The sequence below is a fragment of the Brachyhypopomus gauderio genome, chromosome 17 (assembly GCF_052324685.1).
Source record: "Brachyhypopomus gauderio isolate BG-103 chromosome 17, BGAUD_0.2, whole genome shotgun sequence".
Classification (NCBI taxonomy): Eukaryota; Metazoa; Chordata; class Actinopteri; order Gymnotiformes; family Hypopomidae; genus Brachyhypopomus; species Brachyhypopomus gauderio.
Window position 1 is genome coordinate 15,911,101 of NC_135227.1, and position 23,416 is coordinate 15,934,516.

Sequence of the window (23,416 nt, forward strand, 5' to 3'; positions counted from 1 at the left end):
TTATTTGTCTCCTGCTCCTCTAGTCATGTCAGCTGTTTATCAACGTGCTGGTGGAGGCTCCCTCCATTGACTACCACACCTCACTGGCCCAGAGTGCATTGCAGGTGTGCCTGACCCACACAGAGCTGCAGAATGAGATGTATTGTCAGCTGATCAAACAGACCAATCGACGGACACCAAACAATTACTCTCTCACACAGGTCAGAGAGAGACACACACACACACACACACACATTCAGCAGATGACATTAATAAGCCACACATACAATATAAAACTTGCTGTCCCCAATACATGCTTCCTGTCTCCTTTAGTGCTGGCAACTGTTGTCGGTGTGTGTGGCCCTATTCCTGCCGCAGCATCACTTCCTGTGGTACCTGAGGCAGTACCTGCAGAGAAACGCTGATCCCAGGTCAGTCCTCCTCTCTTTCAGAGCTGAATACACCCACACTGGAATAAACACACCCAGTGCCTGTCGGGCAAAGACAGACTCCTCTGTGTTGCTTCCACTCATTCTTCATACATTGTTTCGGGGAAGGTGTAACGATTTGTGCCGCTTTGGGTCACCTGACCCGTGTGTGTGTGTGTGTGTGTGTGTGTGTGTGTGTGTGTGTGTGTGTGTGTGTGTGTGTGTGTGTGTGTGTGTGTGTGTGTGTGTGTGTAGAACTGAGGTAGGGAAGTATGCCGTGTACTGTCAGCGGTCCATGGAGAGAGCGCTACAGAACGGGGAGAGGGAGGCCAAGCCGTCCCGCATGGAGATTCTGTCGATTCTGCTGAGAAACCCGTATCACCACTCACTCCCCTTCAGCATTCCGATCCACTTCATGAACAACACCTACCAGGTACACACACCTTTACCTTTACTCCCTCTGAACAAGGGAATATACATAGCAACCTTTTGAACGAGGACATATTCAGACACACTCATCGTGGAAGCACGTCTGTCTCACAAACACTGCACACACCTAATGCTTCCAGCAAAAGAAGTGTTATGAACCAATATCCAACAATCCCTTCATCTTCTGAATGGTGCCGACTCTCTCCATAACCCTGCGGTTCTGTGCTAGGTGGTGGGCTTTGATGGCTCCACCACGGTGGAAGAGTTTGTAAACACGCTGAACCAGAGGACGGGCATGAGGAAACCCCAGCTCTGTGGCTTCGCCCTCTTCACCGACGACCCGTCCGGGAGAGACCTGGAGCACTACCTCCAGCCTTCAGCCAAGGTAACGTTCTCACACACACACACACACACACACTCCCTCCCTCATGGCTGGACTGACACTCCACACAGGCAGAGCTGAGCTATTAGCCGTGTCTTATTTATCAATGAGTGCACTCTACTGGCCCATGAAATGGAAAAATTTCACTTTTTTCACATGGTCATAACTGACACAATGTTCTGGTAGTCCCAGTGGTACTGGTTGTGCTCTAGGTCATGTCATCGCTTGACTTATAGTTATTGAAGTGCTAGTATGTGTGTGTAAGTAGCACTAGTGGAGCCCATATCTGTGTGTCGGTGATCACCATAGTGGAGTGTTAAGGGCCACTCTCCAGACACTGGTGGAGAAGACTGCAGAACTGATGAACCTTTGGTGAACCTTTGTCAGATCTGCGACGTGATCTCCAAGTGGGAACAGGGGCTAAAGGAGCTGCAACCAGGGAAGTACGAGGGGACACGCATCGTGCGTCTGACGTACAAAAGCAGGTACGTTTGAGCACGTTTACTTTGCATGTTATAAACAGTTTAATTGTGTTCAAACGTAGCAGTTACAACAGGTTCGTATCCTATGTGGGCCAGGCTGCGTTTCCGAGCACAGGCTAAAGGGGAAACGGAGAGAGAGCGCCTCCTGCTGGCGTATCAAGTAAATGAAGAAGTGCACCAAGGACATTTTCCTGTCAACAAGGAGCTGGCGCTTGAAGTGGCTGCACTGATGGCCCAGGTGTGTGTGTGTGTGTGTGTGTGTGTGTGTGTGTGTGTGTGTGTGTGTGTGTGTGTGTGTGTGTGTGTGTGTGTGTGTGTGTGTGTGTGTGTGTTACCTTGTGGTATTTGGCTATGAAAGGTTTTTATGGTAATTCTCTCATGCAGGTTGAACATGGGGACTTGGACCGGGCGCTGGCGTCTCCCAGTGGTTCAGCCCAGCCCAAGATCCACCAGATCCTTCTGCAGGTTCTTGAGCGCTTCTACCCCAAACGCTACAAGCAGGATTGCGGCACAGAGCAGCTCAGGTACACCGGCACAGTGCGTCCCTCGTTCACTACGTGTAGTGTTCAATCCGAACCCACGAGGACTCGTGCGCATATCGCAGGTGCGTGTGCATCTGGGTGTTCACGTAGCTGCTCGTTCCACAGGGAGCTGGCGGAACGTCTGACCACAAAGTGGTCCGTGTTACGGGGGTGCACGTCTGGTGAGTGTGTGAGGATCTACCTGACGGTGGCACGCAAATGGCCCCTGTTTGGAGCCAAGCTGTTCAGTGCCAAAGTGAGTGTGCTCTTGCAGTATCACAGGATGATGGGAATAATGGCGTATTCTTTCTTGTCTGTTTTTTCTAGTCTGTTAACCAACTAAACCATTGAGGTGTTTTCTCAATAATGTGAGCAGTTGAAGCCTAATATTGTTCCCCACGAATCTCTCGTTTGATTTGAAGCCTCTTCCTCCCTCGTCATTGGAGCAGAAGCAGGTGTGGCTCGCTGTGAGTGAGGATGGCTTAAGTCTGCTAGATACCACCATGGTGAGTGTCTGCGAGTCTCTGGGTGTCTCCATGAGAACTTGTTCAAAAAAACTAAGATGCAGGACTTTTTTCCCCATGACTTTTTTTCTTCTGACTCGGAATAGTTAAGGTTAAGCCCTTTTCCTTGGCACTTTGTGGCCCACGGAAGTAAACGTGTGGGTCTGGAACAATTTTCTGCCAAAGCGACTCCAAAATGGCCTTGCTGGACATACCGGATGGCCGCTCACTCGGCCTGGTCTCTCAGCCTGCAGAGGTCCAGCCATTCAGAGCAGGAATAAACAGGACTGGTTCACCTCTGTAATTAGCTGCCACAAAGTAACCTTCCATTTTCAGCCTGTCCTCAGCCGTTAGCCGCCCTCACCAAATCCCTGTTAAAATCTTTAAAAAGAGACTAGAAACAGAGTCCATTTGCTTTATGCCAACAGTTTCAAAACCAAAAATGAGTCCATGAATATTATTTTAGTACCAGTGATACCAGTTGTGCTCTGGGTCATTTCTGTTGGTGGATGGACCGTTTCTCAGGTACTTGTGTGTATTTGTCTGTAGCACCTACTGGTCACCTACCCGTACCAGTCAGTGATCACTTTTGGGGGTTGCAAGGAGGACTTCATGGTGGTGATCAGTCAGAATAAAGAACAAGCTTTGGGGAAGAGGACTGTGGATAAGCTCATTTTTGCAATGGCTAAACCAAAGGTAAGAGGGGACCGTAAGGCCCTGTAAGGACATTAGGGTACACATAACAATCCTGGCATGTCATTTGGTCCTAAATCACAGTAATTATTCTGATTCTTATTTCTTTTAATTCATTATTTTCAAAAATGGAAAGGAAACATGATCTAAAATATGTTGTGGGTGAAGTCAGAAAGAAATTACAGTGCTGGCTTCATCCCATAGCAGGATGATGGCTCATGTTAAAAGGTTTTCCTGTACTTAGTGAAGGTTTCATATTTGCCTTTTACCCCAAGGTAGCTTCTACCATTATGCTATACAGGAAGCACAAATGTGTATTAACTGGACCATTGCAATGAGAGCTTGTGTTTCACAATTATTATACCTTTTGTCTTTTCCGTTCTTTGGCCTCCAGTGTTCATGGATCATATTAAACACTTCAAATATAATGATTTATTTTTCTTATTAATAGAATGCTTTCAACCTTTTGACTCTATTCTCTCTCTTTTCTGATTGGTCAGATCCTGGAGCTGACCTTGCTGATGGCCAGCTATATCAACTACTGGGGTATTCCAGCTGGTGGGAGCCAATCACAGCCTTCCGCCCTGGGCTCTCGGGGAGACGGGAAGTTGTGGGATATTGACAGCAGACACTTCCCCTCCATGACTTATACAACCAAAGGGCCCACACTTCTGTGAGGGCCCTTAAGTCCTAGAACAACTACCACACGTGTACACAGGGTGTTGGGAGAGCTAAAAACCAAAGTATGGTGTAAAACACTCTTATGGGGGGGGGTCCCCCTAGTCTAAACTGTATATTATTTTTACATTTGCACAGAATGCAGATTTTGGGGAATGAGAGAACATGACTGCACATCGAAAATTTCAGTCAGCCATCATGTGAAACCCTGAAATTCCTGGAAAAAATGAACACCTTGCATTTCTTCTTTCTAAGCTACACATTACTGGGACCTGTACTATGAGCTACTCTGAGGGAGGAACCTCAGGTCTCATGTTCTCCTCAGACTTCTCTCTCTAGTTTTTAAGCTTTCCATCATAACTGAAGTAACTGAGTAACTTTTGTGTTTGGATAGGGGGAATGTGGAACACTGAACAAAGGTACTTTGCTTCAAATACTGACTAAAGCTGTTTTCACATGTAGATATTTTTAAATGAACCAAGCCGAGTTTTGTGAAAGGGAATCAGCCCATATAACACTAAATTATGGACAGTGTATCCATAATGGCCACTTTTCATGTGCTGTTAACTGAGTCTACATTTTCAAGGAGTGGGTGAAAAAAGAAGAAAAGCAGAAATGACAGAACTGACAACGTACCAAAAAATGTTTTTACTAAACTGGAAATCAGCATTAGACAAATATTGAGCCACATTATTCATTGTGAAATTATTTTTCTCAAGATTGTTGTAAGGCATGAATATTAGTGTGTATGACAAACCACAAGGTTTGCTGTAAATAACGTGAAACGGACCGGAGCTGCTTTGTTTTCACAAACCCAAGAACCAAGCAGACCCCAATAACCATAAATTGTACTGGTTCCTGTTACGTTCATTTTGGGGCCCATTTAGAAGGACCCAATGTCATTTGACATGTTGATATTTACTCGGTGGTCTAAATCCCCTTGAAATGCCTGTCTGGCTCATATGTGACAGTGCCCTAACACAATGGCAAAAGACCTCATTCTGAATTTAAATCATTGTTGTTTTTAACCTGTTTTGGTTTTTATTGTGGTACTGTTTTTTTTTGTTGTTTGTTTTTTTGTTTGTTTGTTTGTTTGTTTTTTTACTTTTTTGGAAATGTTTTATTCCATTACCTAATGTTTTGTGGCCTATTTGTGTGACTTGTCCTTTTTCTAAAAGTTTGTAAAAAGCATTTCATGTCTTTTCCCCCGATTGTGGTATACAATTTCCTGTACTAATATTTATGCACCACAACCAGAAAATAACTTTCATTGGTGATTACGCTGCGTGGTGATTGAGTGTGTAGCTGCTCCAGTACTGGTGCTAGTGGCTCCAGTACTGGTGCTAGTGGCTCCAGTACTGATGCTAGTGGCTCCAGTACTGGTGCTAGTGGCTCCAGTACTGGTGCTAGTGGCTCCAGTACTGGTGCTAGTGGCTCCAGTACTGATGCTAGTGGCTCCAGTACTGATGCTAGTGGCTCCAGTACTGATGCTAGTTGCTCCAGTACTGATGCTGATTTGTTTCCCTGTTATCTGTCAAATTATATTGATTGACTTCTCAGAACACGGCAGAATGGACAATTATAGCTACTGACATTTGTAGGCCGGATGACCTTCAATATCAAAATTCCACATATAAAAGAAAATTTGGCATTTAAAATTTATAGACATTAAAATGAACAAGTTACATTTCAAGGAATGAACTTTAAATGAAATAGATTACAAATCCTCCATAGTAATGGGTTACTTGACACTAACATTACCACAAAACATGTATTCTTGGGCCACAGGTGCCTAACCCGCAATAACAATGTAGGGGAATGTGGATTACATGGGTTTGTGCAACACTTATCAGGAAGGGTACAGGCTGTTTTGTGGGACACTGTTTTGTGGTTAAAAATCCACTGTGTTTACACCTGTTTAAGCCTGTGATGGCAACTGTTTTTTTTTTTTTTTTATTATCCAGTTCTGTTGGAACAGAAGAAACACATTACAATGGTATAAGTGAAGAACGGGGTTTATTAAGAAACTGCTCTCTTGATACATACAGTACTTTAGGACAGGGGAGACTGATGTAACATGCTAATATGGAAATTAATCTGCAAAAGAGCTATCAAAATATGACTGACTTGAATTGCTTTGTGGATAAAACCACTGTCTCTGAGTTTTAGATATTTATTTTATTTTCAGAATATTGATTTTATGGAAAACCAGCTTGCTCTTCCTGGTCTTGCTAAGACGATTGATGGTGCATTTTCTTGAGTGTGAGCTCTTTTTCATGTGACAGGTTTTCCATGAACAGAAACCGTCATCAAGGCATCATGCATAGATTGCTGAAAATAAAATTCTCTCTGTGCTCTTTTGTATTTGATATTGTGAGTTCTATGTTTTTAAATAAGCACTTATGTGAAAGGCTTAAACGTTCAGAGTCCATTTACATTTCAAAACTGAGGTCGTGGTTTCACGTCACACTGAAGAAAATATCCATCTCAACTTCCAAATTTATTAGTGTGCTTTTATTAGTGTGCTTTTATTAGTGCGCTTTTCTCTCGTCTAACTAATGGTGCTCTTAACAGTAATTTAAGTATTTTGACAGAAAAACTTTAACTAGTTCGCTTTATTCGCGAAAAAAAAATCCTTAAAAAGGAAATGAGTAGAAAAGAAAAATAACTTTTTCAGCCAGAATTAGCTGTCTTTTCGATCCACCTCACACCAACTGTCTGTTGAAGACATATTATATGATATAAGGACTTCGCGAACGATCTGACTCTTATTGGACGGCTCTTTTAAATGAATGAAATAAACCGAGTCCCTTTTGGAGCAGCAGATTGGCGGTTAGAAAGAGTAATTTAGTAAATTATACTAAATTGTTATTGTGTTTCAATTTTTTATGCATGAAGCATAGGCCCAGTTTTGCTACAAGTTTTACAACAGGTGATACAAACTTTATTTGCATTTATTTACAAACAAATTGTTAACTATTGTTATTAAAATATATATGTCAATTTGAATACTTTTGAAATATTTTTCTCATTTAAGTGTTGTATGAATTAGGCCTACATAGGCAATGTGTCTTATTATTTACGCAGTAGCGCCTCCTGCTGCCTGAAAAGAGAAAGAAGAAAACGAAGAACATTTTTGAACGGCTCGGAGTCAAAAGATCCGGATCCCTTCAAAGAGACTCAATGAACCTGTGGCTAGATAACTAACGTTAGCTATCCCTCCTGTCTGTTGAAAGCTTTAAGTCAACTATGTTTTTTGGCACTTTCACGTATTGGAATCATGTGTCGTATAATCATGGTTTTTTGTATTCACCATGCAATAGCTTCTTGGCATATTTGATGATTGTGTAACCCCAGTGCATGGAAAACGCACAGGTATGGGCGTGACCTACAGGCACGACACGTCAGGCAGCCTCTTGACGGATTTCAAGCTATTCACGATCGTGTATTTTCATTTGTGTGGTGTAATCTGACTATGACATCTGATTACACCCTCGGGAGGAGTTCAGAAGCAGCTGGAGATCTAACAGTGTGTACCTGCACTGGCTAGAACGGTCGCACGTGCAGAAGACACGCGCTATAAAGCACGCGGTCGCGTCCACGTCTTCTTCACAGTATTATAGTTTATATTACCCAGTGTCAGGCTCTGCAGTGAAATAGAAGCACAACTGTGCTGGTTAGAGCGAATCATTCTGTGTGCTCGATACTTTCCTCCTGGGTTTTGCGTTGTAATCGTGTATGAGGGAAAAAAAACGTCTGGTTCGTGACACCGTCGGTCGTAATGGCTGTAATCATTATATAGGTTATAGCTTATGTACATTGGCTCTTTGTTTGGGTCCTTATATCTGCTAGTTGTTCTATAAACCCTAGTATATTTTAAAGTCTAAGAATAATTACCATATTTAGTAGTTAATGTGAAACTCGGGACACTGAAAACTGCTTTAGTTCGGTCGACCTACAGCTGCGACTCGAGCGTCATTCAAACACGCGAAGCTCCTCAAATGTGTCTACACGGCCAACCTGCGAGAAAAGTACTGTACCCTGTACTGTTCCCTCCATCATCGTAGCCCAGAAACAAGGTACCTGTTACAAATACACAAACGCTAAAACTATCGGGAATGTAAAAAAGCGTCCGGTTTATTTAAAGGACACACTCAAACTTACAGCTTACGTCGGAGTGAACGAGTGTTACAACTGTGTCAATTCAGCTCGACGAGGCACTTTACTATACTCCAAACTGTGATATTTGGGTGCAAATAAAGACTAGTTACAACATTGAAACGTTTCTTTTAAGCAGGTTGAACGCAGACCAAACATGACTTCCTCAAAGAAGAGTTTATTACGAGAGGCGAGTCACCAAGTCGTCGCTGGTGGGTCTGCAGGTACGTGATTCATTCACCAGATTCTTCAGTCTGCCACTCCATACAGGCTAGCTAGGCTAAAAAACCCTAAATTACCTCTGCGCTCCGACTTTTTAAACGTTACTTCATGCTAAAAATGCTTGTGTAGTATTATTAAAGTGGTTTGGTTACAAAAGTAACGTTTCTCAATGATAAAACAAAACAAAACGGATGGCGGACTGGGTCCGCGGTTAATGGTTCCGCCCCACGGTGTAAACTGTATTGAATGCGTGAAAACAACCCAACACAAGAACAAGAAAAACAAATGAAAACCTGAACTTTAAAGTTCAGAGCATGTGCTGCTAACGTAATCTTTCGTATTTCGAGCTATAACTTCACCTTCGTGGGCTGTGTGGTGATTTAGAGGCGCACGCCACATAAATGTTAAGGGCTGGGTTCCCCAACGGTAAAGACAATCCCGAGATGGTTGAGCGAGTATTACACCACGCTACATTACACTCCCTCATTTAAGATGGTCTTAACACTACGATGAGTTTATGAAACATGGCTGTGATCATGCAGTTTACGGGACATGAGTTATTGTGCTACTGTAAGCGCGGGGTAGGTCCAGGGAAGAGTTCCAGAAAGCTGGTTTAGCAATTAACCCAGATCTGTTAACTCTGAGTTTGTGGAAACCGAGGACCTCTGTTCACAAAACTGATAGAACAAATGAAGATTAGTGACTTTTTGTTGTTTTTACATTGTATCTTCTGACGTAAAGTCCTGACCTTTCTACAGTGTGTCCCACTGCCGAAGTAGAGCAAGGGTTGAGATAGCCACACAGGACAGGAGGGACTCCGGTGTGTGAGTGGACTTGTCACCCACCAAGGTTCTACTGCTTATTTGGTACTACAGACTAGTGATGGGTGGGTTAAACTTTGAGAAACGTTGACAGCTTCTTCCTGATTGTACTGGGCAAAGATTCAAGACTTCGAGGCATTGAGAGCCCTGAATGCAGTGACATTGTTGCAGGCACAAAAATCTAGTTTTATGTTCTTTGTGGTAATACTGTTCGTATTGCTTTTCATGCACATGCAACTTTGGACACGCATAGATCTCACACTATCTATATATATATATATATATATATATATATATATATATATATATATATATATATATATATATATATAATGTATGTATGTTTTTAATATTAAATTCCAAGAATGTTAAGAGACTAATATCATTTTATTAGTAAATGTGCATGCTATCACTTGAGCGTTGTAGATATGTGATTTATGTATTTTTTTTTTAGGTTTGTACAAACGTTTTTCATATGGAGCTTAATGTGGTTTTTATAGATGTTTGCTTGTCCAGACTGATCTTGTAAAAGCTATTTACATGCAGCTAGGAAGATATTAAAATGACGCTTGGTTCAGCTTGAGGCTGTTAGCTTCTGCATTTTATTTTGTTTAGAACAAATATGGTGAAAGTCTGACAAGGTGCACTGGTCTTCTCTCGACCCCCCCATAGACAGCCCTGCTATTTTAGAAGTTATGTCGAGCCAGGTATAGGCAGGTAATTAGCCATTTTCATACACAGTATTCAAACACACACAAAGTAGGTAGTTCCTTCTGTAATCTACAGAGTGAAGTTCAACTTGTATAATAAACCTGCATAAGCATACCACTACAGAAAGTTATGAAAACTCTTACCATTTTTGGGGGAAAAAAGAAATTCTTAACTTTTTCTTTGCGGTCAAGCCTGTTTAACCCTTACCCCTGGGTTGCATGAACTATATGAATTGATCACAGCCATCCCAAATTAAAAGATCAGAAACCATAAAACCTAGTGCTTTGTTTAATGATTAAAAAGTTGACTGTTGACTCATTTAATCTTTTGTGGCATGTCAGTTGTCCATGTGCTTACATTGCTCTAACACTTTAAAGTATAATCTGCATATAATAATAAATAAATATTAAGTTCCAATAGAGCAGAATAAGCTCTGGAAAATTCTACCTGTATCTGGTGGAATTTGAGGTGATATAATCTGCTTCTGAACCCACATCAATGTGGTCCTTATTGAAGACCACAGGAAGGGTGTATAGAGGTCGTTCCAGCACCCATCTGGTCAGCAGAATGAGAACCCCCTGCAGCCTCGCGTCTGTGGACTACAAGGCTAAAGACTGAGCCCCACTCAGAGTTGACTGACCTCCATTGCTGAAATTCTAACTGGGTGAACCAGTAACTCTGGGTATACTGGGGTGAGATTAGTCACCTCAGAACTGAAGGTGAAGTTTCAGGTTAGTTAAACACACTTTCTGCAATACCACCCAGATCTTATGCTCTTCAGTCTTTTGTTTGTTTATTTTGCATATGTTATCAAGAAGATTTTTCAGAGTTCTTGACGTGTTCCTCCATGTCTGGCAGTGAGGTTTTCCTGAAATGTTTTTTTTTTTCTTGGAGTTGGAGTTTTCTCACACATTCTGCTCCCTCTGCCACCATAAAAATGTCTAATTCTAATTCTAATGGTCCACTGTGGCTTTTCACAGGACAACACCCATGTAAATAAAATTCACAGATATAACTCATTTAGAGCACGCAGCTGTTTGGATAAAATAAGACAAGTAGAGCTTCATGGTGGTGTGGTGGTTAGCACTGTCGCCTCACAACAAGGCGGTCTGGGTTTGATTCTCGGTCTGGGCTGCTCAGTGTGGAGTTTGCATGTTCTCCCTGTGCCTGTGTGGGTTTTCTCCGGGTACTCCGGTTTCCTCTACATGCATGGTAGGTTAACTGATCACTCTATATTACCCGTAGGTGTGAGTGCGTGCGTGCGTGTGTGTGTGTGTTGGCCATGTGGTGGACTGGCGACCTGCCCACGGTGTACCCTGACATCACACTGAGATGCTGGGATTGGCTCCAACCCCCCCGTGACCCTGACTAGGGGGATTAAGCAGTATGGAAAATGAATTAATGAATGAAGTAGAGCTTCTCTCTCTCTCTCTCTCTCTCTCTCTCTCTCTCTCTCTCTCTCTCTCTCTCTCTCTCTCTGTGTGACACTGCAATCTACTGTAAAGAATCTTCACACACGGAAGGAAAAAATGTGCTTTGGGTATTCATTACACATATGGGGTGTGTGTGTGTGTGTGTACACGCGTACAAGGCAAGTTCACTAGAATCTTCATGGGGGAAGCAAAGATCATGAAATTGAGTCTTGGTTGCAGCAGATGCAGTAATGTGATCACTGTAGCGGACTGTAGTAGTGAAGAAGGATCCGAGTCATAAGAGGTTGGGGAGGTGTACCAGGTGTGATCATCCATGGGGCATCTGATGGGCTCCTGCAGGAGGTGTAGCAGGCGTGATCATCCATGGGGCATCTGATGGGCTCCTGCAGGAGGTGTAGCAGGCGTGATCATCCGTGGGGCATCTGATGGGCTCCTGCAGGAGGTGTAGCAGGCGTGATCATCCGTGGGGCATCTGAAGGGATCACTTCTCCTGGCTGGAACTGGTTTGGCTTCTCCGCTCACCCTTTTGCCTCTGCAACCCTGAGGTGGGAGATCACCAGATATATGCAGCTTAAATGTCTACAGCGTCACCCTGTACTGTATTTGGAGGCATTTCTCCCTGCTCCTGTTTTCTGTGAACTCTTGATTCATGCTGGGATTATGCAGATTCCCTGGGAAAACCTGTTTCATTTACAGGCTTCTTAAATTAGCACCAGTACAGACTCGCTTGTGCAGTTTGGCAGAACTGTACTGCCATCTCAGTGATACCAGCATTCAGTCAATATTTCTGTTTTCTATATTTGAACCCATATTTCGAAATGAACTTGTATAATTAGGTCAACATTTAAATCTGTCAAATTAAAACACTTCAGCAGGTTTTGTATGAAAGCCAGGTTTGATTTGCGAATCATCTGAAATAGGAAATGAAACTGCAGGTTATACATCTGCATGTCTGATGATTGTTCTGTACATATTGCTAATCTCACCAGTGCTCAGGGTGATCTGAATATCTCCTGATGCAGCCACACAACCAGTGTTGCGATCCCGCTCATTGCTGTGCATTTTCTCAGTCAAGTCCTGGGTACTGACGCTTAATCTCGTGCTCTCTCTGCCTGGTCAGACCGCATGGAGCCCACGCTCGTGCCCTCCGTGACTGCATCGTCATTTTTACCACTTTTGTACAGACCCTTCCATTCATTCCCAGACCCATTCCCATAAATCCCTCCTCTGTAAACGAATCCTGTTTCTCTAAAATATGCCAGTATGACTTCATGTGCACTACACGGTGCTTCTGCGCTGTCTGTTTTACCTCTGTGATTAAGTGTTTGTAAACGCTAACTAGAAATCACAGTTTACGACCTATTTACATAAAGCCCCAGCACAGAGTAAGGAAGTTCATTCCTGCTTTGGGTGTTATGACGTCCTGTGTGAACTCGGGGACTATGGTGGTTTTTAGTGGTCATGTGGGGCTGTGGGATATTTGTTCTCTTGACATCTCCTCACTTCACCCCCCCCCCTTCAGTCAGCTGGCAGGGTTTAAATGGCTTTCTGAGTGCAGGTAAGTGTTTCTCTTCTACAAGGAGAAGCAGCTCAAAGCTCCCTTCCCCCGTGCCTAAAAGCTGTCGGGGCTCTGTCGGCAGTGGGAATCACTTTCCTCGAGACTTGTATTGATTAGAGCTGTCAATGTCATGTAGTCATTTTGTTACAGACTTAAACCTTCTATGTCTTGAAAACAAAGCAGGTTTTGGCATTTGACAACTATCATGACTTTTGGTTGTGTGTGGCCCTGTTTTACGATTCAGTGGTTTACTTGTAGAGTTTTGAGATTCAGCTTTCTTCCACAAGATGGCAGTATAGTTTCATCTTATAATTAGACGGTCCACTAGGGAGTCTCATGTCATTAAGGCACTTGTAAAGCTGCTTTGTGACAACAACTGTTGATTGATTGATTGATTAAGGGAATGCCATTTAGAGCTTGAGGGAACTGCAACTTCAGAATCTCAAGTCTAACATGAGTCATCATCCAGATTATTGCTCTTTATTGCTAAATCCTCAGGCCATACACCATAAACACCCATACACATGCTGTATATCATCCCTCTGTGTTTTTAACACACACAAACACACATACACATGCAGTAAACAAGCCTCTGCTGTATTACACACACACACAAACACACACACTACCAGTTTGCACCACCCATTTGTAGAGGTGCCAGTGTCCATCCCAGGGTAATCTTGTTTACTGTATCATGTATCACATTTTGTTATTCAAGCTCATGCTTTGAAATATACCAGATCCCAACAACAAATAATTCAATGTTCTTGTTTTAAAAAGAGATTGAGAATTTTTGTCTGGCTAAGTGCCTTGTTTTTTTTCTTTTTTAAAGGGATAACTGACATTCATCCGGTCTCTCGGTTATTACTAGAAAATGATTAGAATATTTCTAGAATGCTAATAAATGGTCGGCTGTTCCCTTCTTTACCTTTTGGTATTGATTTCCTTTTTACTTCCCTATTGCACGTTTCCCTGTTGTGTAATATGGTAAGATTTACACAGAAATGTTTAAGTTATGATTAGTTTCTGTGTAAATGTATCCGCTGACAGCAAATGGAGCGTGTCGGGCATAGACAGACAGCCTAAGTGTGATTGAGCTCCGGCCACTTGCCTGTAGCTGACCGTCAGCCCCACACTTAAAATGCACTCAGAGATTTCTCGTTGTAATCGCCTTAAACTGCAAAGCATCGAACAAATAAATTCACTTCTTTGGAAGTCGGGGGGAGGAGGGGGGAGAGGCGGTGATGAAAGAAGATCAAATAAAGAGATGAGAAGTGAAAGGTTGACTGAGGAAGGATTGTTCACTGACATGAGATATCTGCACCAAACGAGCGTTTCCTCTCCGAGCCGCAATTGGCTGCAATAATCAGAGCTAAATTATGCCTAATATTTATTTCCAGAAACAATTGTCTGTGCTTTAGCGGCGCTTTGATTGAGCTCCCCGTAGACATGTTGTAGACAGATGTTTAGATGACCTCATGTTTGAAGTAATGTTGATTTTGGAAGAATGCTTTGCCGTGTCTCTCCAGCTCACACGCCCCTTCCTCCGGCCAGGTTGGGATTATGCCTCATGCACGCAGGCCCTGTTCACAAGCTTTGAATTACTTTCACTTCAGGCTACTGTTCTGTATAGGCGACCGTAGTGGTTGTTGATTTTACAGATCTCTGCTGTCAACTGAATGATGAGAAGTGAAAAATTACAGGTTAATATTTGAGAAAAATACAAAATGAGTTACTGTAAAATAAGAGGCTTCAAATTTTTTAATGAATTTGAATATTACCAACAGAAGTAATTTTTGCATATCACGTGCTCTCTTGTCAGCGTATCTCCTTGGGGGGGTTGGAGGGGGGGGATGGGGCTCCAGCAAACCACAGCAAACATTCCGAAAACAAACACGGGAGATTTATTGACCACTACGACTAATTACACACGAGGAAATGTGCGGGATCGTAATGTCAAAAGAAATCACTTGACTGCAACCAGGCATGAAGAAAGAGGGTGACGTGCAACGTGGGGCCAGGCCTCCAGAAGTGGACTGTGTGTTTCCTGTAGGTTTGGATCCCACAAGTGGACAGAGGAGGAAATGGATCTGAAGGAACACGGAGGATCGCGCGTGTGCCTAAAGTGACCGGTGCGTTTTCGGGTAGTGGACCTCGGGGAGGTTTCCTTGCAAGTATTCGGCACCAAGACGTGGGGAGAAGCCGCGATACGCCAGCAGACCTTGCTGACCTCTGCACCATTGTTGGCTGATTTGGGGGAACTACTGTTTAACTACCGGTGTGCGCGGGGTCCCGGGATCGTCCCCACTGGGTCAACCCTGTAGGGGAGACGAGCCTCCTCTACGGGCCGGAGGAGCCCTGACCCGCCTGCGTAACGTACGACGTGGCTGCTGGGCACAGACGTTATCTTAACAACATGATTTATGGCAGTTTAGCCAGAGACCGGTAGAGACAGGACGTGTGTGAGGGTGTGTGTGCTCCGCTGTAACGCTGTGTGAGGGTTCAGGGCATTTACACACACACACACACACACACACACACAGACACATGCGTGCACATGACTTGTATATTCAACCCATCCATCATGCATGTTATGTTGCTGTAAGCAATAAGGATAATTGCAGTGTTATGGTAAGACCAAAATCAGTGGGTGTAATTACAATTGTCCAACATGGGAGCCTGTCGCTGGTCCACTGCACATTCTCATTTACAGAGAGTAATTATTACAATGAGTCCAGTCAATCTTTACCAGGAAAAATTGATCAGAACTGGCACCTCTAAACACATGCCGTTAGATCACTAACTAATTGCTGAATAAGCTCAAACAGTTTTTAAAAAGCATAATTCTTTTCATTAAATATTTATTCTTTTATTCATGGCCATACCGTGCATGGTCTGGGTGATTTATTGCAGTGGTTGAGAATCTTTTTCGAGGGACCTGTGTACAGTGTGGAAGATTATTGTTGCTGTCTCAGAATGATGCAAAGTGGTGTGGGGTCTGTCCAATAGAGATCTGGGATCTGTCCAATAGAGATCTGGGATCTGTCCTAAAGCAGTCTAGGATTTGTTTTGAAGAGGTGTGGGATCTGTCCTAAAGCTGTGTGGGATCTGTTCCAGTATGGTGTGAGATCCACCCTGAAATGGAGTGGGATCTGATCCAGTGTGGGATCTTTTTTAAAGCTTATAGATCTTTTTTAAAGCTGCTCTAGCCTCACAGACTTCAGCCCCTTTTGTAACTCCCCTCCATTATAGTCACTTCGTATTACATCTGTCGTTGCTACCAGGCCACCATATTCTTGAAAGTGTCCGATTATTTTTACAAGCATGTTATACAGCATCTTGGCATCTTTTTAGATAAAGGCATAACATTGTTTAAATTGCACACGTTTTAGAGACTCAGTGCATGGGAGTTTTGAGGAAGGAGGGGGTCATTAAAATGAAGGAATTCTAAAATGGCATGCTCAGAAAACAGGGTGGCGTTCCCCGACTGCCCCGCTGGTGTAAGTACACACACAGTAGAGCACATGGCAGCAATAAGACTGGAGATCAGCTGAACAAGCGCAGCTTAATAGAGCACTTTGGCTAAGTAGTCCAGGGCCATAGTTTTGAATAATCCTGTAAGGAAATGAATGTGTGTGTGTGTGTGTGTGTGTGTGTGTCCATCCAGTTCAGTGCTTTAGTTCAAGTGTTTGTTTTTTGCAAACTTGGGTGTCTTGTTTACCACCTCATAAATGTCATAATTAAGTTGGAATACAATGAGACTCTTTTGGCCAGAGGACATTTTGATTGCACTGTTATCATTAAAAAAGTCCATATGATCTTGAATTCCAGTAAAGCAGCCAGCTCCAAAAATAAATTCAGACCTCCCTCCCACTTTGCTAATCATATCTACTGTTGGAATACAGTGCATCTTGGTATTTCAGCTTGGTCCAGACAAGTTCTTTCTGGGTTTCAACAGTCTGTGTTGAGACCCATTGTTAGTTTGATATGCTTGGCTTCTGTCTGAGAGATTTACTGCACTTCCATATTCTGTCTGGAAACCATGGGTGCATCTGCCCCCGCTTTACCGTAATATGCCGTTTTTGTAGGCTTCTGTTTCTGTTTGAAACCAGAGTGGATGACTTCATATGAGAGAGAGAGAGAGAGGGAGAGAGAGAGCAGAAAGCATCACTAATATAATGATTCAGGACAAGACTGGGGCAAACTGAATCTAATTTGAGATTCAGCACTGTAGAAAATTACAAACCTGATGATTTTAAAGAAGAAATGTTTGAATTATAAATAAACATAATAAGTACTGTCAAAGAAAGGGGCACACGTAGAAATGACCTCTGATTTATGAGACTGTGGGTGTGTACGTGCACGCGTTTACGCAGCTATAGTGCGTTTGCGTTTCAGTAGAATCGGGACAACTCTGGATCTGGGAGGATGTGTGATGTCATACTGTTAGTTTTCTTGTACTTTGACTTTCTGACTTGAGAGTGAATTGTCAGCAGACTCGTTACTTGTTCTCGCATGCTTTGAGCGCGAAGCTTTAATTAGGCACTCTCTGATTTAAACCCACTTGATTACTTGCGATCCAGAGCAGTAAAGGAATGACGAGGGGACATTAGCGAGGAAAGCAGACGAATTTGATCACGAGAACCAACGCTGAGCAGAAAGGCTTGCTTTAAATTTGTTTATAGGTTTTATTATCCTTTCAAAGGGAGAGAACCTTACACTAAAATCAAGACGGACGCAAATGTCACAATTTGGAAGTCGGTGAAAAAAAGACGCAGGGGGAGAGACAGCGGTGTCCTTTATCATGTTTGAAATATGGGAAATTGGACAATGGAATAAAGCTATTTAAAAAATCGCACTGGGTCATGGAAAAGTGGAGAGGCTGTGCGTCTAGGGTTCCTGTTTGTTCATACTATCCGCTGGTGCTGGGTGGGCCCATCACGCTTCACGGAGGAAATAACGGATCAGTCTTCTACTCGTTTAGAAATCCGCTCTACGTGATGGACACATTATTTCCAGTGGGGATTTGTGACATAAAGAAATAAAATGACTTCAGTTTACGAATATGTACTGCGGTTTATCTGTTTTAGCCGCTATAAGTGCACTTGGTGATTTAGAAAAGGCTCAGGTCGTGTTCAGGCTGCTCGCTAAAATTCAATTTCAGTTATTTCTTAAAAGCAACTGGACTTCATTTCTTAGCATGGCTCCCTTTGTCCTTGGTTATTTTGAGTCCTGCTAAGAATGTATCAGGTGAAACCTGTCAAAATGCTTTTAGTGTCTTTCTGTATTTTTCATTGTTGTCAAGAGACCGACAAAATAAAAGTCGATCAGTCAGGCTCTCTGGGGTCATTTTCAAGTCCTAAGAAAGTCTATGAAATTTTCCCTTACATTTTTATTAGTGCATCTCCATATCTAACTGAGATATGTAGTGTCTGTTTGCCTTCAGCCGTTTCTCCCACTCACTGGTCAATTACTAAAATGAGTTCATCGTTGCTGTGCCTAGGGGGCAGTAGAGAGCTGTTGTGCTGTTTTACTCTGCTCTTCATTCCAAACTTGGCAAATGTTTTGCATGGGGCTTTAAATATAGGAGGGGGAGGGGGGGGGGGGGTGTAGAGATTGCCTCAGAGCGAACAAATGAGGAAAAACTTCCTGTAATGAATACTTATCTAGCAGTAAATGATAGGGCTTCTAGAAGTAATAATAAAGGATGGAGATAGTTCAGTCTATCAGGAAACCTCTGTTAATTACATTTGTCTGTGAAATTGTGATGATAAAGCACTGAGAATCCTAATGTATCCATGCTGTTTTAAATTGTCCTAGACTAATCAATGAAAATGTTTCTCTTATCAGCAAATTTGTGATGTCTATTTTATTTTTACTTATGTGTGTGAAGTGCTAGTATAGATAATTTAGAGAGAATAAACCTTGCAGTAAATTATTCAGATATTTATTTTGCAATTTTGTATTTGGTGGGAATCCACCTTTTTTTGTTTGTCCAATGCTGCCCAAATTCATTTCCTGACTCCTCGATGGGGATGAAACGGGGATAGTGACGCCGCTCGGGCCAAACGTCGAGCCACGCGGACCACGAGGAAGAGCTTGAAACGGCAGGTGTCTCCGTCCTGTGCGCCGTCCCGCAGAACGAGCCGCTCGTTTGGAGCGCAGCGAAGCGTAGCGCGGCCCACACACGGCGGGAGCCCTGGGACTCCGTCTGCGTTTTGAAGCGCAGAGCGGGGGAAGGTTAAGTTATCAGCCCACCGAGACAGGCAGCGCTGGACAGCACAGGCTTGGGATGAGATATGACAGATGCTTACTCGATAAGAGCTCTTTGGCAGGATATCCAGACTGGCGTGCTACATCTATGCAGCGAATGACTCTCTGACTGCAAAAGCAAACGTCTGCTGTGTTCATGTTTCTGATGAACACTAACACTATATGCATTTGTATGTTCATTTTTATGTGATCAAAGGCAAAAAAGTAAAAAAAAAAAAGTCATTGAAGCAATACATATTTTACACACATTTAGCAACATACTGTGTTGCTAAATGTGGCTTACAGGGTTTGCTGATCTTTGCAAGTGTGTTTGTGTGTGTGTGTGTGTGTGTGTGTGTGTGTGTGTGTGTGTTGTGCATCTGTGTTAGTCCCAAGTAGATGTGATCAAAGCTGTATGTTCTATGCTGTGAACTCTGGTTTGACAAGGAAGGCCCATTCTTGCCAAACTGTACCCACAATGGCACTGCTGCTGTTCTCTGGGTCGGCTGGGCTCTGGGTCGGCTTTGCTCTGGGCGAATTTCCGCGTGGGCGGCTGGGGTCTGGGTCAGCTGGTATCTGGAGCAGCGTTACTTTGGGGCGGCTTTCCTGGTGGGCGGCAATGTCCTCTGGGGGACATCTCTGAAAGCAGCCTCTCTCCACAGATGTCCTATGAATGGTGCCCCAGGGGCAGGTTGCAACAGCCACCAATTGATCAGGCCACATCCAGACCAATGCGGGCTGACGTTGCCCGTGCTCTGCCTGCTTCTAAACGGCTCTGAGTGGACTGGGCAAGGCTCGCCACGGAGGAAATGTCCTACTGTGATTATGTGCAGGTCGCTGCAGTTTTCTCCAGTCTGTTTGTGTTTGGATTGCTTGAGGAAATGTTTTGTTTGGTAATTTTTTTTCAACCCACCCACGCTCAAATTTAATTGCATTTATGTGTGTGTGTGTGTGTGTGTGTGTGTGTGTGTGTGTGTGTGTGTGAGAGAGATTAGGCAGCTATACAATATGTGCTGTACAATTTATAAGGGATTATCAAAAAGTGTTTATTAATAATAATAACAATAATAAACTATTATTGTTATTACTACTCCTACTACTCGCATGGAGTGCATTAGATTATGGCTCCTGAATCCTGAATCCCTGCAGTGGAGAGAAGGTTACAATAATTATCCTCAGGTCAATTAGCCAAGAAGGCAGCAGGAACGGCAAAGTCATTTTCTAAGCCAAACATCCTGGTACTGGGGCAGCGGGGGCCAACCCGTCCAGCTCGCGGGAAGCACTTTGTGGGGAAGTGGATCAGGGGTTTGTTTTCTTTCGCTGGCAGTCGGGCCTCCTGGGGCCCAGCCAGACGAGCAGCACCTGAAGTCTGGCCCCTCCCCCTCCCATGCCCTCAGGTGTCTGCGGACTCTTGTGTGGGTCGAGACGCCGCCTCACACGGACGCCTCTCGCACGCGAACGCGTCGTGCTGCTTAACTCGCCTCAGCGACTCCAGCGTTCTTTGTGGGCGTTGCGTTTTGGGAGCTTTGAAGTCGGTGCTGAGGAAAAAGGAACGGTGGGTTTTGGGCCATGGGCGGCATGCAGGGGGTGAAGGGAGGGCAGTGACGGTGGACTTGACCCGGGTGGGGGTGGAGGGGTGGGGAGGTTAGGGTGGATGAGCTTGCGCAGGGAGGAGGCAGCGTCGTGAAGGTGGAGGGGCTTTGCGGCGTAAAAGAGGCGGGGGCGGTATACGAGGATGAGCTTGTGGGCGGGGCAGGTGTGGTGGGAGGGTGGATGAGGGATGAGACGTGGGATATCCGAGGGAAGGTGGAGGAAGACACTCCACCTGCGGTGGTTTCAGCCCTCCAGCTGACGACAGGCGACTGGGTGATGCACTGGTGCCAGAGCAGGTCTCAACTCTGTAAGCCAGAAGCTCTCAGAAGCTAAACAGCTCACAAGTGCTATCCATCATCGCCTGAGGCTGGCTGAAAGACCTGTCTCTGAAAAGCAAAGAAAAGCCTATATGAGAAATGGAGCAATAAAGGGGGTGGGGGGGTGTGAAGGTAAATCCAACATCGTGCACCAAACGCTTGAACGACAGATCCGATCTGTTCGCTAGATTATTCTCCACCCTTCGTTGTTTCACCTAATGTTAATCTTGGTGTAATTACTCCGTCAAGAACCAAGAAAGGAAGAAAAGAAAAAGAAGTGAGACCGATATTTTCTCTCATGAAGGATGGAGAGTTAATGTTGGCCAAGGACCAGCAATGGCTAATGAGCAAGAAGAAAATGCCGTCATCCTGCTGGTGTCTGTGACTTCACTTGATTAGGATAACCCTTCACTCCAACCTTGACAAGTGCTCCATGGTTCCAGAAGATGGCTGTCTGAGGAGCTTCCTAACTGTGTTCGACGTCTCTTTCCCCCACCTCCCTCTCCGCTGTTTTTTTTTTTTTTTTTTTTTTTTTTTTTTTGAAATATGGAATAAAATTACTTGAGGAAAGAGAAACAAACGCCATTTTGTTTGGTTCTGTTGCCTCTCTGTTTGCTCTTCTGAGCAGAGGGTGGGGTGAGATCACACAGTGTGTTTGACACTCCTGAGCCAGCAGTCTTATTTGTTTGGTGGAGATGAGTGAAGCCTCACACTGATCCTCTAAGAACAACAAGTCTCCTCGTCAAACGTCCTAGGAAAGTTGACAAATGAAGGAGGGCTGGATGTGGTGTGTAAGTGGGCCTGACCTCTACTGATGGCAGCTGGTTCTGGGCCGGTCTGGGCCGGTACTGGACCACTGGTTGTTCCTCCGTGTGATGCGTTCTCTGTAATCACCGCACAATTTATGCCAAATTCATTACTGCCACTTTGTTGCTTCTAGTTTATAAGCAAGGCCCTGTAACTGCGCCTGCACTAAGATAAGAAGAAAAGGGAACGTGTTGAATTGAAGTTTAATGAAACCACAAAGTAAAACTTAAGTGGCATGTATCAACATTTTGTTTGGGTATTTCCCTAGAATGTCTTCATAATGTTTTTAATTTGGACAAAAAGGATATGGTGAGCCTGATCAAACACGGTCTGGTTTCTTTAAGTGGTGATTGTTTTAAATGATGTGAAACTTGTCATTAATAGTTTCCCATCCTCACTATGCAGTCTACCCCAACTAGTATGCTGATGCCCCTTCACAACAAAGTCTGTGTTAAAGGGGTTTTTGTAATCAAGATTTGCCATTGTTTTAGTGCCAGTCTTTAATGTCCCAATAGTTAGAAATGAGCATTTTATGGATGATTAAAGTCATCTCCCTCCTCCTCAAAGAAGTAAGTGCTAGAAATGTTGAGTTTTGAAATCTTCTTCTGCAAACCTGCAACCTGAGCTTCTGGAGCAGCAGCACCGAGAAGAACGTCGGCACCCCTCCACCTCCCCTCCCCCTCCACACCTCCCCTCTCCTCCACCCCCCCTCTCCTCCCCCCTCCCCCTCCCCTCCACACCTCCCCTCTCCTCCCCCTCCCCTCCACACCTCCCCTCTCCTCCCCCTCTCCTCCACCCCCCTCCCCTCCACACCCCCCCTCTCCTCCACCCCCCTCCCCTCCACACCTCCCCTCTCCTCCCCTCTCCTCCACCCCCCCTCCCCTCCCCTCCACACCTCCCCTCTCCTCCACCCCCCTCCCCTCCCCCTCCACACCTCCCCTCTCCTCCCCCTCTCCTCCACCTCCCCTCTCCTCCCCCTCTCCTCCACCTCCCCTCTCCTCCCCCTCTCCTCCCCTCTCCTCCACCTCCCCTCTCTCCCCCTCTCCTCCCCCTCTCCTCCACCCCCCTCCCCTCCACACCTCCCCTCTCCTCCCCCTCTCCTCCACACCCCTCCCCTCCCCCTCCCCTCCACACCTCCCCTCCACACCTCCCCTCTCCTCCCCCTCTCCTCCCCCTCTCCTCCACCCCCCTCCTCTCCCCAGCCAGTCCCCTCTCAGGCCCGCTAAACTGTCACTGCAGCAGCCACGAGTGGTCTGGGGAGTTGAACTTGACTGGAACATATGTCTTCAATTTTAATAGCCCTCCACTCCCCACAGATGGCTGTGGGGGGGGGGGGGGGGGGGGGGGGGGGGGGGGGGGGGGGGGGGGGTGCCTGAGAAGCTGCGTTTCATGTAAGAATAATTTGTGTTAAGTAGCTGGGCGATCGGTTTGTTACGCTAGAGCTGACAG

General features: G+C 44.6%; 2 protein-coding genes across 5 annotated transcripts in view; both read left to right on the forward strand.

The window, feature by feature from the left end:
- Positions 1-7,104, forward strand: part of plekhh1 (pleckstrin homology domain containing, family H (with MyTH4 domain) member 1) — a 25,362-nt gene extending 18,258 nt beyond the window's left edge. Inside the window, exons 20-30 of the mRNA XM_076978615.1 lie at positions 24-200; positions 313-410; positions 663-840; positions 1,066-1,221; positions 1,606-1,703; positions 1,797-1,938; positions 2,085-2,224; positions 2,348-2,477; positions 2,644-2,727; positions 3,274-3,420; positions 3,918-7,104. Coding sequence (XP_076834730.1) covers positions 24-200; positions 313-410; positions 663-840; positions 1,066-1,221; positions 1,606-1,703; positions 1,797-1,938; positions 2,085-2,224; positions 2,348-2,477; positions 2,644-2,727; positions 3,274-3,420; positions 3,918-4,094 — 1,527 coding nt within the window. The 3' untranslated portion in view covers positions 4,095-7,104. The remainder of the gene's footprint in view (positions 1-23; positions 201-312; positions 411-662; positions 841-1,065; positions 1,222-1,605; positions 1,704-1,796; positions 1,939-2,084; positions 2,225-2,347; positions 2,478-2,643; positions 2,728-3,273; positions 3,421-3,917) is intronic.
- A 390-nt stretch (positions 7,105-7,494) lies between these two features.
- Positions 7,495-23,416, forward strand: part of slc25a21 (solute carrier family 25 member 21) — a 79,643-nt gene continuing 63,721 nt past the window's right edge. For 2 of the 4 annotated variants that reach the window (XR_013121861.1, XM_076978406.1), the window contains exons 1-2: positions 7,497-8,174; positions 8,390-8,477. Coding sequence is in view for 2 of the 4 variants with exons in the window: in XM_076978406.1 (XP_076834521.1) it covers positions 8,411-8,477 (67 nt within the window). In the remaining 2 variants the exon portion in view is untranslated. Of the gene's footprint in view, positions 8,175-8,389; positions 8,478-23,416 lie in introns of all 4 variants that reach the window. The other 2 variants (XM_076978407.1, XR_013121862.1) reach the window with 2 other exon arrangements.